Genomic DNA, 15,000 nt, shown 5'->3' with positions numbered 1-15,000 from the left:
GGTGGTCGTGCTGTTTTCAATACACACCCAGACCAGGTGCGGAGGCCATGTGGCCAGTAGTTACGTAATACCTCCGCGAGTGCGGCTTTTACGACCGTGATTTGGCGACTAGGCGTCAGCAAGTCTGGTCATCTAAGAAAAATTCCCGTCTTGGTCGCTGTGGAAATATCACTTGTAGGTATTCGGTGCCGCGATGTAGCCCCAGGCGATATTCGGTTTTGTAATAAATAGCTAGGATTTAGATTTATCGGGGAGAAACATATTGGAAGGCTTCCAGGGAACGCGTCCGTTTGGACTTGGTAAATATTATTTCTGCTCTGTTGTATAACCTTGATGTGATTGATGTGACTTTAAATATTTTAATACTGTATTATACCAATATTATTTAGACGGTGCTGCCGGTAATCTGACGCATTAAACTGTAGGCTCACTGTTCTAATATGTATAAAACTTAACCAGTGATCCAAGAAGACCTAGGTAAACTGTAGGTTATTGTCTTTATTGTGATAGGTACCAGTATTAATTCTGTATAACAAGGTTACTGAATGAGTAGTTAAGGGTTAATTAAAAATTACCCAGTTAGGAATAGAGTTGTAATTCCTTTATTAATTAAGTTCCCCTGGAAGCGTTTCTCAATTATCTCACGTGTGGGTGTTGTGTCACGGTGAAGTGATTACAATATTGTGTAAACTAGACACCTAGAGATTAACTAATTAAGTGATCAGTTCTGGGTTGTTATTATTTGTTGTTGTTAATTAACTACTGTGGTAGTATATTTGTCAGCGTAGTATTAATACAGATTCCAAAGTGTATTGTGCTTTTGTTGTGTTTTCTAGTGAACTAAACGTGCTATAATAACACATATTTATATAAGATCATATCTCTGATATACCTAGAGACGAGCCACTCGGGTTTTGAACTGCCCGATACAGAGAGATATAATAGATATACAGTTAGGAGAGATATTTGGATAATCGTGTTTTATTCGGTTACGGGTATTATAGGATCCCCGTTACACAAAGTAAAACCAAAGCAAAAAACAACCCCCCCCCCCAAACCCCCCCCCCCCAAAACCCCCCCCCCCCCAACAAAAAAACCCCATAAACCGAACAACAACAAAAAACAAACAAACAAAAACAAAAAACAATAAAAACAAAAACAAACAAACCCACCACCTACAAATAAAACTCCGCTTATGCTTACTGCATAATTCATTGTTTTAATTATTTTGATTTTTAATCAATAATTTAATAAAACGAAAATACCTAATATGAACACATTTGTATATCAACAGAACAGAAACATGAATAAATATAACAATATAGTTAATTGAAATAATTAAAACTGGATTACATTAATATATATCACATTTATAACATAAAAACTAATTGTCACGTACGATGTGTACTTTGAAAAGCATTACCTGGATTTGCGAGAGCTTGATAGATTTACACTACCTGGAAACGGAATTAAGTAAAATATTAAATGATCGAAATGCATCATTAAATGGTTAAATAAAACATTAACATGTATGACTTATAACCGCTGATTCTAGTTTCTGAGGTATGTGCTCTTCTGTTTCCCTTAAAATACATTTTAAGCTACTACCAGGCGCGGATCCAGGTTTTCAAAGAGGTCTGGAAATTCCCCACATAATATAATACATTGCATCCACCCCTAATATACAACTTCCATTAAGTAGTTGTACGTAAACCCACATAAACAGTCCTGGACACGCACCTGTCTAATTTTTAGCCTTAAAAAGTGAAATAACCTAAAAACAATTTGCCCTGGCAGTAGCACATTGATGTTATGCATTTCTTAATTCAGACGAAGTCCGCTACAGTTTCCCTTTTAGCAGCAATGGATATTTATATGCATTTCCCCACAGACGGAACAACACACAACACAACTTTTGATATACCAGTCGTTGGGCATTGGACGAGAAAAAGAAAGAGTCCGCCGGTGGGATTCGATCATTCGACCTCGGCAACCCAGTCGAACCCTCTACTGACTGGGCTAGATCGTTACGAAGGTTAAAGTGTTTTTGTTTACTAATTATCGGCTATTGGATGTGAAGCATTTGGTAATTTTGACAGAAAAGGAAACCCGCTACAATCTCCCATTGATCCTGACGAGCGCACAGCAAGCGAGCGCTTTACCACTGGGCTACGTCCCGCCCCTTTCAAATTATAAGTAAGGCAAAATGTTACACCTGTTTTGATTCGTCGGTAAACGAGGAATATTGCTCCAACAATGAGCGCCAAGACAACATCTATAGCCAACCCAATGGCTACACCCACGCCTGCTGAGTTTAACGGATCTGGTATGGCAGCTGAAATAAAAACAGAGCACTGAGTCTCAATTAGTTTTCTAGTAAGAGGTTAAGGATACATTTTTCGAAGGGACCCAAGGGCAATCGGGTATGTGGATCCTGAAAAGGGCATTTCAATTAAATGTTTTGTATTCATAAACTGGAATTTAATAGGAATATTATGTCACAATTGGCTCTAAAGAGGAGGACATAAATGTTTGTCAGTGAAGGGGCGGGTCCCCTCCCGTGGAGCCATCCTTAGGGTCATACATTGCATGATTGCAAAGTACACCAAAATGTAAATTTTCCAAGACACCGAGTCCACCAATACTTCACATCTCCCCACAGAACACAGACACGAACAAAAAAACAGAGACAAACAGACAGGTAGACAGACCAACATATATACTTCCACCCTCATATTACTTTCTGGCGATGGCAGAATTTGGATCAAGGATGGACATTATTGACCCTCGAGTCATACACACACACACACACACACACACACACACACACACACACATATATATATATATATATATATATATATATATATATATAGAGAGAGAGAGAGAGAGAGAGAGAGAGAGAGAGAGAGAGAGAGAGAGAGAGAGATGATAGACAGATACTTGCCGGTGACAACCCCAAGTTCCACAGTAAAGTCCCTGTATCCATACACGTTATACGCCAGCACCTTGACGAGATAGCGAGTGTCTGGTTCTAGTTGTGGTATCACCGCCGTGTGTTTTGCGTGCAGACCTTTCTCCGTGTAGCGTCCGGTGCGGTTCGCCGCCTCCTTGGTCTTGTGTTTCATGTAGTGGACAAGGAACATCTGCGCTGCCCCTCCGTTAAATTCCTCCATCCACGACAGACGCACCGAGTGTGGATCATCGCTCCCCGCTTTGAACTGAGATGGAATACTTGGAGGACCTTCGTTGTGGCGGAAAATGGTAACTATTAGTGACCACGAAGATGTACAAGTGTGTACAGAGATCATGCATGTCAGCGAAATATCCCTTAGAAACTCATTCCTGACTCCCGAGTTTACAGTCATTGCAAGATTACACATTTTATTGTTTAGAATGGGATTGTCTGTATATCTAATAATTTTGAAGTCGTGTGCCAATGTTTGTAGTAGTCATTGTTCATTTTGTTTAACCCTTTAGTGCCCAACTACCCAAAGCAAATAAAAAATCATTCTGATATTCACTCACAGTGCAACTTTTAATGGAACTTTATCAATGCCATGTTGATTTTTTTTTTCGTCACTTTTTATATACTTTCCAAAATGTAGCATATCTGCTACATATTATATAAATTTGGTAAATATATTATTATGATATGCTTATCAACAAAATAACAGTTATGGTCAGAGGTGGAACCAGAGGGGTGCTTTAAATATCTATATTTCAGGGTCGTACCTAACGGGGCGTGGGGGGGGGGGATTGCACCCCCCAGAAAATACGGAAAAAGTTTCCTTTATGTCAACCATCAAAAATATCCTCTAATACTGCGACTGATACTTTTTGCTATTCATGAAACATATCTGAATGCCTTTTGTTGACACGAAACAGTCCTGGACACGCACCTGTCTAAAGCACCACCACGACTAGCAATACATTGGATTTGCCAACATTGCTAATTTAAGCAACATGTTTTAAGTTGCTTGTAATTTAGCCTTAAAAAGTGAAATAACCTAAAAACAATTTGCCCTGGCAATAGCACATTGATGTTATGCATTTCTTAATTCAATCATTTTTTTTTCACTCAAAGGGACATACCCTAGTTTCAACTCATGAAAAGTAACACTAAGTTTAGTTAATCTACAAAGCTGTAACACATTTGGATAAAGTTAAAATTAAGTGAAAGATGAGTGTAACTTTGAAATGGTGAAATACCCTCTAAAAATAGACTAAAACTTGACTCCATAATTGTTACTTCTCCTTTAAAGGGCTGATTTTTAGGATTGACTCAACCAGGAGCGTAGCGTGATCTGGAACTGGGGAGGTTCAAATATGAACCAAGTGGACCCTTATTCTATTGTTTTTGCATCACCAGAAACTCCATATGCATAAAACTGTATGTTCTAGTTTTGATAGCGGACCATTTGCACAATATCCAATGTGTTATTTAGGTTGAAGTAAGTATAACATTATATTCTTCTACACTCGGTGACATTATTTAACATAATATCCACATTATTTCTTAGCTCAATATGTGTTTCTCCATTATTGAAGTCTACACAGTTTAGGAAGACACCGGCAACATGGGGGATACCACATAACGATGGTAATGGCAAACTGACAAGTAAAGCCAGCAAAGTGTATGGAATTAAATTTAATACATTCTATATAATTAATTTCATTTTTGATGAAGAAAATATTAAAATGATATGTATGTTGACTTTATAGAGTAATTTAGTTCGTGTAGCAGATATGCTACGCCGGACACTAGAGGGTTAAAATATTTTTGTTGTTGTTGTACGTACGAAATTATTGAAAGATAAAATCAATTATAAGGACGAAAACAAAACACACCTTGTTTATACATACTGATGTTCTAAACAATAAAACAATCTTTAATTTTAAATTTTATCCTTCAAAAGCGATCTATTAGTGGAAAACCTGTTGCAATGGCAGCAAAAGACAATTCCTTTAAATGACTACCATAAAACTCTTTGATAGCCTTCAGGTGTCTTAGGATGTCTTAACACTGAAGAAACAACTATTGCGCTGTTGTCGTTGTTGACGGCAATGGTTATAATGATAATGATGATGGTGGTGGTTGTTGTGAATGAATGAAATAAGCGGATAAACGAATGGAATTATCTAATGAATGAATGAATAAACGAACGAACGAATGGAAAAATGCATCGGCTGTCTGATGTCAAACAAAGGTAGGTACACGAATGGGTGATCAACGTCAATATAAAACACAATGCGCAGGTGAGTAAATCCTGCCCTGGACGGAGTAGCCGGTCGAGACCAGCACTTGTGCCCAGGACAGGCGTGCGCTACAACAGCTTGCTCTAAATGTGCACGTTAAACACTCTGACCTGACCTGATGAGTGAAATGTTAAAATTGTTAATAAAATTCTGCATGTGGTAAGAATTTGAACAAAAAGTTCTGGAAGAAATCGAAATGATCCCATCATATTTCTTCTACCAAATGTATCTTTTCTCGTTTGCTGCAGATGATTGCACATTACTAAAATGTGGCGCACAGTCAGAGTACACGGACAGTGGTGCTCACACTGGGGAGGGAGATCCCTCTTCAGAATAAAGGAATGGGTCAAGTATGTATGACCAATGCGAGCAGGGCGCAAGACTATTTAATCCTTCCTGCGCTGCATATAGGAGGGCTGCCACTCTCCCAAGACTAGCTTGTCAGAATGAAGCTTGTTCACAACCACACTGTTCCAATCATCTTGCCCAGTTAAAAAGAGATATTGGTTAATATTATGTTTAAAGTCAGTGTAAGGCACACCAACCCTGGCAAGAGGCAAACCAAAAGCAGACTCAGAACCTGAATCTGCGAATGAATGAATTAATGAATGATCAATTGAATGAATGAACGAACCTTTTAACGACACCACGTCACGAACAATTCGACTGGCTAATATTTTATTTTATATTTATTTTCCCCAAGAGAAATACAACGACCAGTTTTGCACCAATCAATGGGCACTAGCTGAAACCTTGTATAACAATCAAGGTACACTGAGATATGTATGTTCTGTTCTGTCAATGGAGAAGATATTTGGCTTCTAATTTGATAGGAATAGCCTATGCTGGCGGCACAGACAGACAGAAGAACGGTAATGAAACCTCTAGTTCCCTCCGACTGGACCGGTAGGGGACTAATAATACCAGAGTGGTGAGAATACCTTGTGCAGTGAGCGTCAGGTTCAGCACGAGATCGCCTTGTTTACCACCGTTGGACACAACCACCTGGTAGCTTCCAAAGTCTTCGAGTTGAACATTCCTCAGCGTAAACTTCCCAATACCAGATGCAGCAGACACCACTTCTGGATGGCTTGTTCCGAGCAAGTGTCTGTCTCCATTGTCCAGTAGTCTGAACCAGCTACATCGTGCTGGCGGGTTTGCTATAATGGGTACACTGAGAGTGGCATTACTCCATAATGCTGTGTAAAATGTACCCGGGAATGGAACGCGATGGTCTATCTTCGGTGAGACTAAAACAGAGCATTGTAGCCAGTTTACAAAGTAGACATTATGTTATATATTAGTGATTTCCAAGAAAAAACAGCAACCCCCCCCCCCCCCCCAAAAAAAAACAAAACAACAACCCCACAAAAACCCACAAACAAACAAAAAACCCAAAACGAAATAAAAAACAAACAAACAAACAAAATAACAACAAACAAACAAAAAGAAAACAAAAACAAAAACAGACAAGAAAACAACACAGTAATTACTGGAGGAATTCCTATAACGCATACACTACCGGTTGCTTTGTCGTACACTACCGTTTGCTTTCTCGTACACTACGGTTGCTTTGTCGTACATATTACTGATGTCTGAAAACACATTAATTACTGGAGGCTTGGCTTTAATGTATGTCTGAACGCTAAGGTTTGCTCCTGGCCCTCACCCCCCCCCCCCCCCCCCCCAACCTGCATCTAATGTCTATGCTTTGACATGGACCAATTCAACTTACACGTGATACGGAGCTTCACAGCATATTACTGTAAACCCACAGCCGGGTAGTTCATACCACGATATTTGAAATATTAGTTGTTGTGCACTGACTGGAACGAGAAATAACCCAATGGGCCCACCGGCTGGGATCGATCCCAGACCGACCGCGTATCAAGGGAGCGCTTTACCACTAAGTTACGTCCCGCCCCCAGCATATCACTGATGTCTGAAAACACATAGTAATTGCTGGAGGATCCCCTTTAATAGATGTATGAATGCCACGGATTGCGTTGAATGTAGAAAGATATAAGATATAAGATTTAGCACAGAAGATGTTGAGTCCACTATCAGGTCACTTGAATATACAAAGATATAAAATATTTAGTACAGAACGTGTTGATTCCAGTGTCAAGTTAGTTGAATATATAAACATATATAAAATATTTACTACAGATGTTGAGTCCATATAAATATTAGTTTTATATACAAACATACACACACACACACACACACACACGCGCACACACACACACACACACACACACACACACGCACACTCACAAACATATATACAATATTTAGCTCAGAAGATGTTGAGTCTAGTATCAGGTTAGTTGAATATACAAACATATATACACTATTTAGCACAAAAGATGTTGAGTCCAGTATTAAATCAGTTGAATATAAATTAGATATAAAATATTTACCACATATATTGAGTCCAATATCAGGTAAGTTGAATATCCAAACATAAATAAAATATTTAGCACAAAAGAAGTTGAAACCACTATCAAATTAGTTGAATATATATGCAAAATACTAAAAGAGCTTGCCTGCCATACCATTTTTATGAAACGAATGAACAGTTTTGATACCATCATTGTTCAGGAGTTTCATAAAAATATAAGGAGAGGCAAGCTTGTTTAGCATTTTATTTATTACAAACCAACTGCAAAGAAATCACAACCCAGAAATAAGCAGATGTCGAGACCTACTACACGGATTTTGTGTTTTCTTTTTGGTTTTATGTTTTTTGTTTTGCGAATTGGGTCAGAACGTGATCTACGTCACGCCCACGTCACACTAATACGAGTATAACTCGTATTACACTAGTTAGATATTGAGTTATTGCTATGACATGAGCAATATCTTACACTGGTGTGTAATAAAAAAAACTCCCAATTATCACAGAAGATGTTGAGTCCAATATCAAGTTAGTTGGATATACAAACAGATATAAAATATTTAGCACAGAAGATGTCGAGTCCAGTATCAAGTTACTTGGATATACAAACAGATATAAACTATTTATCACAGATGTTGAGTCCAGTATCAAGTTAGTTGGATATACAAACAGATATAAAATATTTAGCACAGAAGATGTTGAGTCCAGTATCAAGTTACTTGGATATACAAACAGATATAAAATATTTATCACAGAAAATGTTGAGTCCAGTATCAAGTTAGCTGGATATACACACAGATATAAAATATTTAACACAGAAGATTTTGAGTCCAGTATCTAGTTAGTCGGATATACAAACAGATATAAAATATTTAACACAGAAGATGTTGATTCCAGTATCAAGTTAGTTGGATATACAAACAGATATAAAATATTTAGCACAGAAGATGTTGAGTCTAGTATCAGGTCGTCTGTTTAATATACATTTAAATGCAAAATATTAAATACACAATTTTGAGTTCAGTGTCACGTCTGTCCAGTATAAAGATACACCACACTTGACAGTAGATTTAAGATCAATGTCAGATTGAATAAACAAACAAATGTACAGCATTTAATATTTAAAAACAAATTGTCAATTGGCAGAATTTGAACCTACTGACCTATTCACATGCCATTTGACACAGGCATTTCATTATAGTGGCATGCCTGTTTTAACATACAGATACAAAATATTCAACAGGAGATTTTCAGTTCAGTGTCTGGGACGTGATTCCAGGTCAGGGATGTCTGCTGAATACAGGGGGCGAGAAGTAGCCCAGTGGTAAAGCGCTCGCGTGATGCGCGGTCGGTTTGGGATCGATCCCCGTGAGTGGACCAATTGGGCCATTTCTCGCTCCAGCCAGTCGCGACAGCGAGTTTTCTCTCTCAATATCTCTTTGATCCATAACCATATGTCCGACGCCATATAACCGTAAATAAAATGTGTTGAGTGCGTCGTTAAACAAAACATTTCCTTCCTTCTGCTGAATACACTAACGTTATATAAAACCTTAAAACACGATATTTTGAGTTCAGTGTGAGGGATCAGACAGGTCAGTTAGACGTACACATAGACACAAAACATTTAACAAACACGGTTGTTCGTTTATAGCTACAGTTTTAATAAACAATAAACAACCAAATAAACAAACAAAATCCATACTATACTTTATACAAAATGCCACACACACACACACACACACACACACACACACACACACAAACACACAAACACACACACATAACAAACAACAACAAAAACAAATAACAACAAGAAACAAACAACACCACAAAGCAACAACCCAAAACAAACATCAATGCAGTGACACTAAGAGCATTTAAAATTCTATAATACGATATATATATATATATATATATATGTTTCTCTGTGTTTACATACTAAGATTTAATGGGTACTAGTTTTGGTTATGACCTAGATTTTTAAAACTAAGATCAAGATCCAAATGGCGCTGTGTGGTAAGGAAACAAGATTTATGATCTATTCTAAATGCTTAATATATTTGATATTAACCAGTGTCGCTATTACAGCTTGAATTACTACCATGTGAGGATTGAGATTGAATATAAACACTCACAATAAACGTCGAGCGAAAATATCTTTGTTTTGCTGTCCCGGATAGCGTTGTTGGTGACAGTACACATGTAAGTTCCTGACTGTTCTCGTCTGATGCTTGAAATTAGCTGTACCGGATCTGTTCCAATCTGCTGATTCCCTAATGTCCAGGAATAAGAGCAGCCTGGTTTACATTCAGCAATACACTTCACTCGAAGACTGTCACCTTCGTTGATGTGGTCTGGTGGTGTCGAGCTGAACGTTACGGTGTCTGGGCCATCTGCAAAATGAAGATTTATAATGAAAAAGAAAACATTAAAAACATATGAAGAGCCCTCTTTGTAGTAAATCTGAACGACAAAACAGTAATACGTGATTAGGGCCGTATCTCTTCACAATGCAGAGTCGAATGGGAATTTAGCAACACAGTGGTTGATTGCATAATTCTCTATTAATAGCCTTCTAGTCTACAGGATGACAGCCACATCAGAGGATATCCTTTACTGGAGATTTCAAACCTATTGCACCGCCACTACGAGGACTGTTACTACAAGACTAGTGTACTAAATGAAAACTAGCATCCCTATTGCATCGCCACTACGAGGACTGTTACTACAAGACTAGTGTACTAAATGAAAACTAGCATTCCTATTGCACCGCCACTACGAGGACTGCTACTACAAGACTAGTGTACTAAATGAAAACTAGCATTCCTATTGCACCGCCACTACGAGGACTGTTACTACAAGACTAGTGTACTAAATGAAAACTAGCATTCCTATTGCACCGCCACTACGAGGACTGTTACTACAAGACTAGTGTACTAAATGAAAACTAGCATTCCTATTGCATCGCCACTACAAGGACTGTTACTACAAGACTAATGTACTAAATGAAAACTAGCATTCCTATTGCACCGCCACTACGAGGACTGTTACTACAAGACTAGTGTACTAAATCTAAACTAGCATTCCTATTGCACCGCCACTACGAGGACTGTTACTACAAGACTAGTGTACTAAATGAAAACTAGCATTCCTATTGCACCGCCACTACGAGGACTGTTACTACAAGACTAGTGTACTAAATGAAAACTAGCATTCCTATTGCACCGCCACTACGAGGACTGTTACTACAAGACTAGTGTACTAAATGAAAACTAGCATTCCTATTGCACCGCCACTACGAGGACTGTTACTACAAGACTAGTGTACTAAATGAAAACTAGCATTCCTATTGCACCGCCACTACGAGGACTGTTACTACAAGACTAGTGTACTAAATGAAAACTAGCGCCGGACAGAGCACATTAGAATAAGTACAGATTATACGTCATGACGATTTTTAAAGCTGAACCACAATATCATTAAAAAATTTCAAAACCGTATCTCTGTGCAAGACTGTGAACATGATATTTTGACAATAACATGACTGATGCCATACGTCACTGCCTGGAGGACTGGCTATACAAATCTGAACCTGCATAAGACGGCTCATTGGATATTTAAACAGTTGTGTTGATATCCAATTGTGAAACACGATCGAAACAATGATGATATCTAGTGTTAAAATACGTTATAATATGTAAGACAGACAGACAGATAGACAGATAGATAGATAGATAGATAGACAGACAGTTTATTCAGTACAACGCCCCAGGCCCACAATACGAAAGTGTGCACGCAGATAGTCACATGCGATGCTCTGTTATAACCATGCTCACTGTCATTGCATGATGATCAGCACTATTTAGACAACATTGGGGGAGATATGTTAAAAACTGGTAGTAGACTGCTTTAAAAGGCATGTTGCATTTATGCTATTATTAAAACAAATCTTCACTATTCATTCTAATCTTATAACGAAATCTTGATACATTTTGCAAAACAAAATTCCATTTTATAATATGAAAATCTGGACGACAAAACCGTAATAAGTGATCAAGGTAATCTCTGCTCGGTTGATTCAACGAATCTGACTAGTACAATGTCTATGGGATGACAGCCACTTACGAGGAGATCTTTTACTGGAGATTTCATCTTTCCTGACCGCCACTTAGATGACTGCCACTCCCAGATCAAGTCGGGAACCGGATAATCTATTAACGAGCCTATATCCCTTTAAGGTTTAGTTTTCGTTAGTGGCCTTTGCAAGTAGTTAGATGCACAATTATAGTTATATCGCTGATAAAATCATGCATTCTAATTTTGTTTGTGACGTAAATATGTGACCCTATTTGTCTGTTGGCAGTTCATTACCACCACTGTTTACAGCCCAATATTTTTAAGTCGATATATATATATATATATATATATATATATATATATATATATATATATATATTATATCCATATATAGAGTCAAACCTGTATATAATGACCACCCAAGAGACCTGACAAAAGTGGCCGTTATAGACAGGTGACCCTTATATACAGGTTCAAAATTAGAACCCATATATTAAAGCATATCACATTTGTTACCAAAAAAAAGATGTTGCATTTTTAAACCATTCCCACACTAGCTTGTTTATGTCATCATTGCCTGTTGCTTTCTTCTGCTTTTTCTTTCGTTTGAAACATTATTGTCAAAATCGGACAGAACATTAGCTTTCCTTTTTAAAATAGAATTAATCTGAGAACATCCTACAGCAAAATGATCGGCGATCTTTCGTACAGTTAAATTGCCTTTCTCATGCATTTTGCATGCAAACGTATTCGTTAATACATTTCGCTAACACTAACCTTGACTTGCTGAATATATTTTGTTTAATTGAAGGTTATTACCCATGTGGCATTTTAACTCATTTGTTTGTTTCATGTCACAGCTAATCCTTCAGTGGAGTATGACCGCTGATTACAGATGAAAAAGATCATGAGTCATTAAATAATCCTAACACGGGGCATCTTTAATGACCGCCGCCTTCAGCAGTTCATGTTTATTTACCAATCATGCCTGGCTAGAAACAATCAGACACCTAACATAACACCTCATTTGTTTTGTTTCTCGAAGGAAGGAAGGAAACTCATTTAACGTGCCCATGTCCTCATGGTTCAGGCACGCCCATCCCGGATCTGACCTCTGACCTCGCCAGTGACCAATTCCGGGACGGAAATTGTTTCTCGAGACTCAATAGAGTGATAGAGCAGAACGTTATTTCACCATACATACAGATGACATTATGTACGGCCAATGGGAAGTCGTCTACTGTCCAGTGTGGACGCTGAGAACCAATCGAACTGCACCATCAGTAACTGCATGTCGCGGGAGTTATTGAGTGCATGTTTGTTTTTCAATTGCAATCGGCGAATCACAATGGAACTTTACTTTGACGGAAAATAAACCAAAAGCTACAGACCATGGCCATATAAACACATTTAATTGATAATTTTGAAGATAATTGAAAAAATAAAGACATAACCAGGGACAAAAAATAAACCAAAAAACGTCTTGACGACTATCATCTTGTACCCGTTATAGCAGGTTCAACCTATGATTGTAGGTGAAAAATAGTGACCGCTGGCCGTTATGGACAGGTGACCATTATGAACAGGCCAAATAAGGAAGGAAATGCATTGGGGGGATTCATAGTGGCCGTAATAGGCAGGTGACCGTTATGTACAGGTGACCGTTAGACCAGGTTTGACTGTATATATATATATATATATATATATATATATATATATCCTATAACTTACCCATGATATCCATGTCATAAACCCATGTGATAATTTTAATGTAATTTGCAAGGTCTCTAGGTAATGCGTTGCTGTGGATGTGTCATTTGCTTACAAGCCAACAAGACTAAAATATCAACCTCGTCTAGTTAATCGGTATTTGTCTCGGCAGAGCCTCGATAAATAGCGATTAACATAGACTCGGTTGATATTTTCCATATTAAAAATACTCATGACAAATCATATATATATATATATATATATATATATATATATATATATATATATATATATATATATATATATATATATATCTTTAGCGAATGTTTGGATATTACTAATGCCAGGAAGACTAAACTGGATTTGCAAAACGATATATATTTCAATTTAATGGCAATACTCCTGTAATATCCGAAACTATCTAAAACTGTCTAATGACTATAGATAGTGCCTTTAATACGTTGGAAACATATCTGTAGCCGGAAACTGTGAAAGGGACGGAGAAGAGAGAAAATGCGAGAGAGCTATATATATATATATATATATATATATATATATATATATATATAGAGAGAGAGAGAGAGAGAGAGAGAGAGAGAGAGAGAGAGAGAGAGAGAGAGAGAGAGAGAGAGAGAGAGAGAGAGAGAGAGAGAGAGAGAGAGAGAGTGAGAGAGAGACAGACAGAGAGAGACAAAGACAGAAGAGACAGATGGGAGTGGCTTCGTATCACAAGCACCGTCACCCGTTACACCTTTTAATGCCCAAAGTACCAATACTACCATACAAACCAAATCTACCTACTGCTGTGCAATACTCACAGTCAACACCCAGCTGAAACTGTTTGCTCTTTGACGTCGAGGTGCCAGTGTTGGTTATAGTACACGTGTAGTTTCCTGCCTGATCTCGTCTTATGTTTGGTATTTTCATCTCAAAGCTCGTTGTTTTCTGCTGACTCCCCATCTTCCACACATAGGAGCAGTTTGGACTACAAGATGTACAACAGCTCACCGTGAGGTCGTTTCCTTCTTTGGTGTGGTGAGGAGATGATGGGCTGAATGGTACAGAGTCTGGGCCATCTGTAAAATCATATTGCAAAAGCAAAAACAAAAAAGAGATGAGAATAATAACATGAATAACACGGACAAGAAGCATATAAAGGGATGATTCTGAGCGACACAACCATAATACATGGTCAATGCCATATCTCTGAACAATGCAGAGTCGAATGGGCATTTGGCAAAATGGTGGTTTATTTCACGAATCTACATCTAGTGCCATTCCCCAGGAAATCGTTTTCTGGAGATTCCATTCCTCTTGCACAGCCAAAAAGATGACTGCCACTCTCAGACTATTTTACTAAATCAAAACTAGCATCGGACAGAGCTCACTGGAAGAAAGGAATGTTCTATTTAACGACGTAGTCAGCACAGTTTAATAATTTTCATAATGCGGTTATATGGCGTCGGACTTGGTTAACGGCTCGAGCCATCATTTTTGCGGGGGGGGGGGGGGGGGGGGGGGGGGGGGGGGGGGGGGGGGGGGGGGGTGGG

General features: G+C 38.2%; 2 protein-coding genes across 2 annotated transcripts in view; both read right to left on the bottom strand.

Annotated features, from left to right (window-relative positions):
* LOC121386052 overlaps window positions 1-3,368 on the bottom strand; it is a 12,460-nt gene extending 9,092 nt beyond the window's left edge. The window contains exons 1-3 of the mRNA XM_041516851.1: window positions 2,948-3,368; window positions 2,216-2,335; window positions 1,424-1,457 (exon numbers count right to left, since the gene is read on the bottom strand). Coding sequence (XP_041372785.1) covers window positions 1,424-1,457; window positions 2,216-2,335; window positions 2,948-3,368 — 575 coding nt within the window. The remainder of the gene's footprint in view (window positions 1-1,423; window positions 1,458-2,215; window positions 2,336-2,947) is intronic.
* Window positions 3,369-9,759: 6,391 nt separating this feature from the next.
* On the bottom strand, window positions 9,760-14,484 carry LOC121386288 (pregnancy-specific beta-1-glycoprotein 2-like). The gene is made up of 2 exons (XM_041517139.1): window positions 14,269-14,484; window positions 9,760-10,056 (listed from the first exon to the last, which is right to left on the bottom strand). Exons 1-2 carry the CDS (start codon window positions 14,408-14,410, stop codon window positions 9,761-9,763), a joined length of 438 nt encoding a protein of 145 aa, XP_041373073.1. The 5' UTR covers window positions 14,411-14,484; the 3' UTR covers window position 9,760.
* Window positions 14,485-15,000: the final 516 nt, after the last annotated feature.

This window comes from Gigantopelta aegis, chromosome 12 (genome assembly GCF_016097555.1).
Source record: "Gigantopelta aegis isolate Gae_Host chromosome 12, Gae_host_genome, whole genome shotgun sequence".
Classification (NCBI taxonomy): Eukaryota; Metazoa; Mollusca; class Gastropoda; order Neomphalida; family Peltospiridae; genus Gigantopelta; species Gigantopelta aegis.
This window is presented reverse-complemented; position numbering and strand designations above follow the sequence as displayed.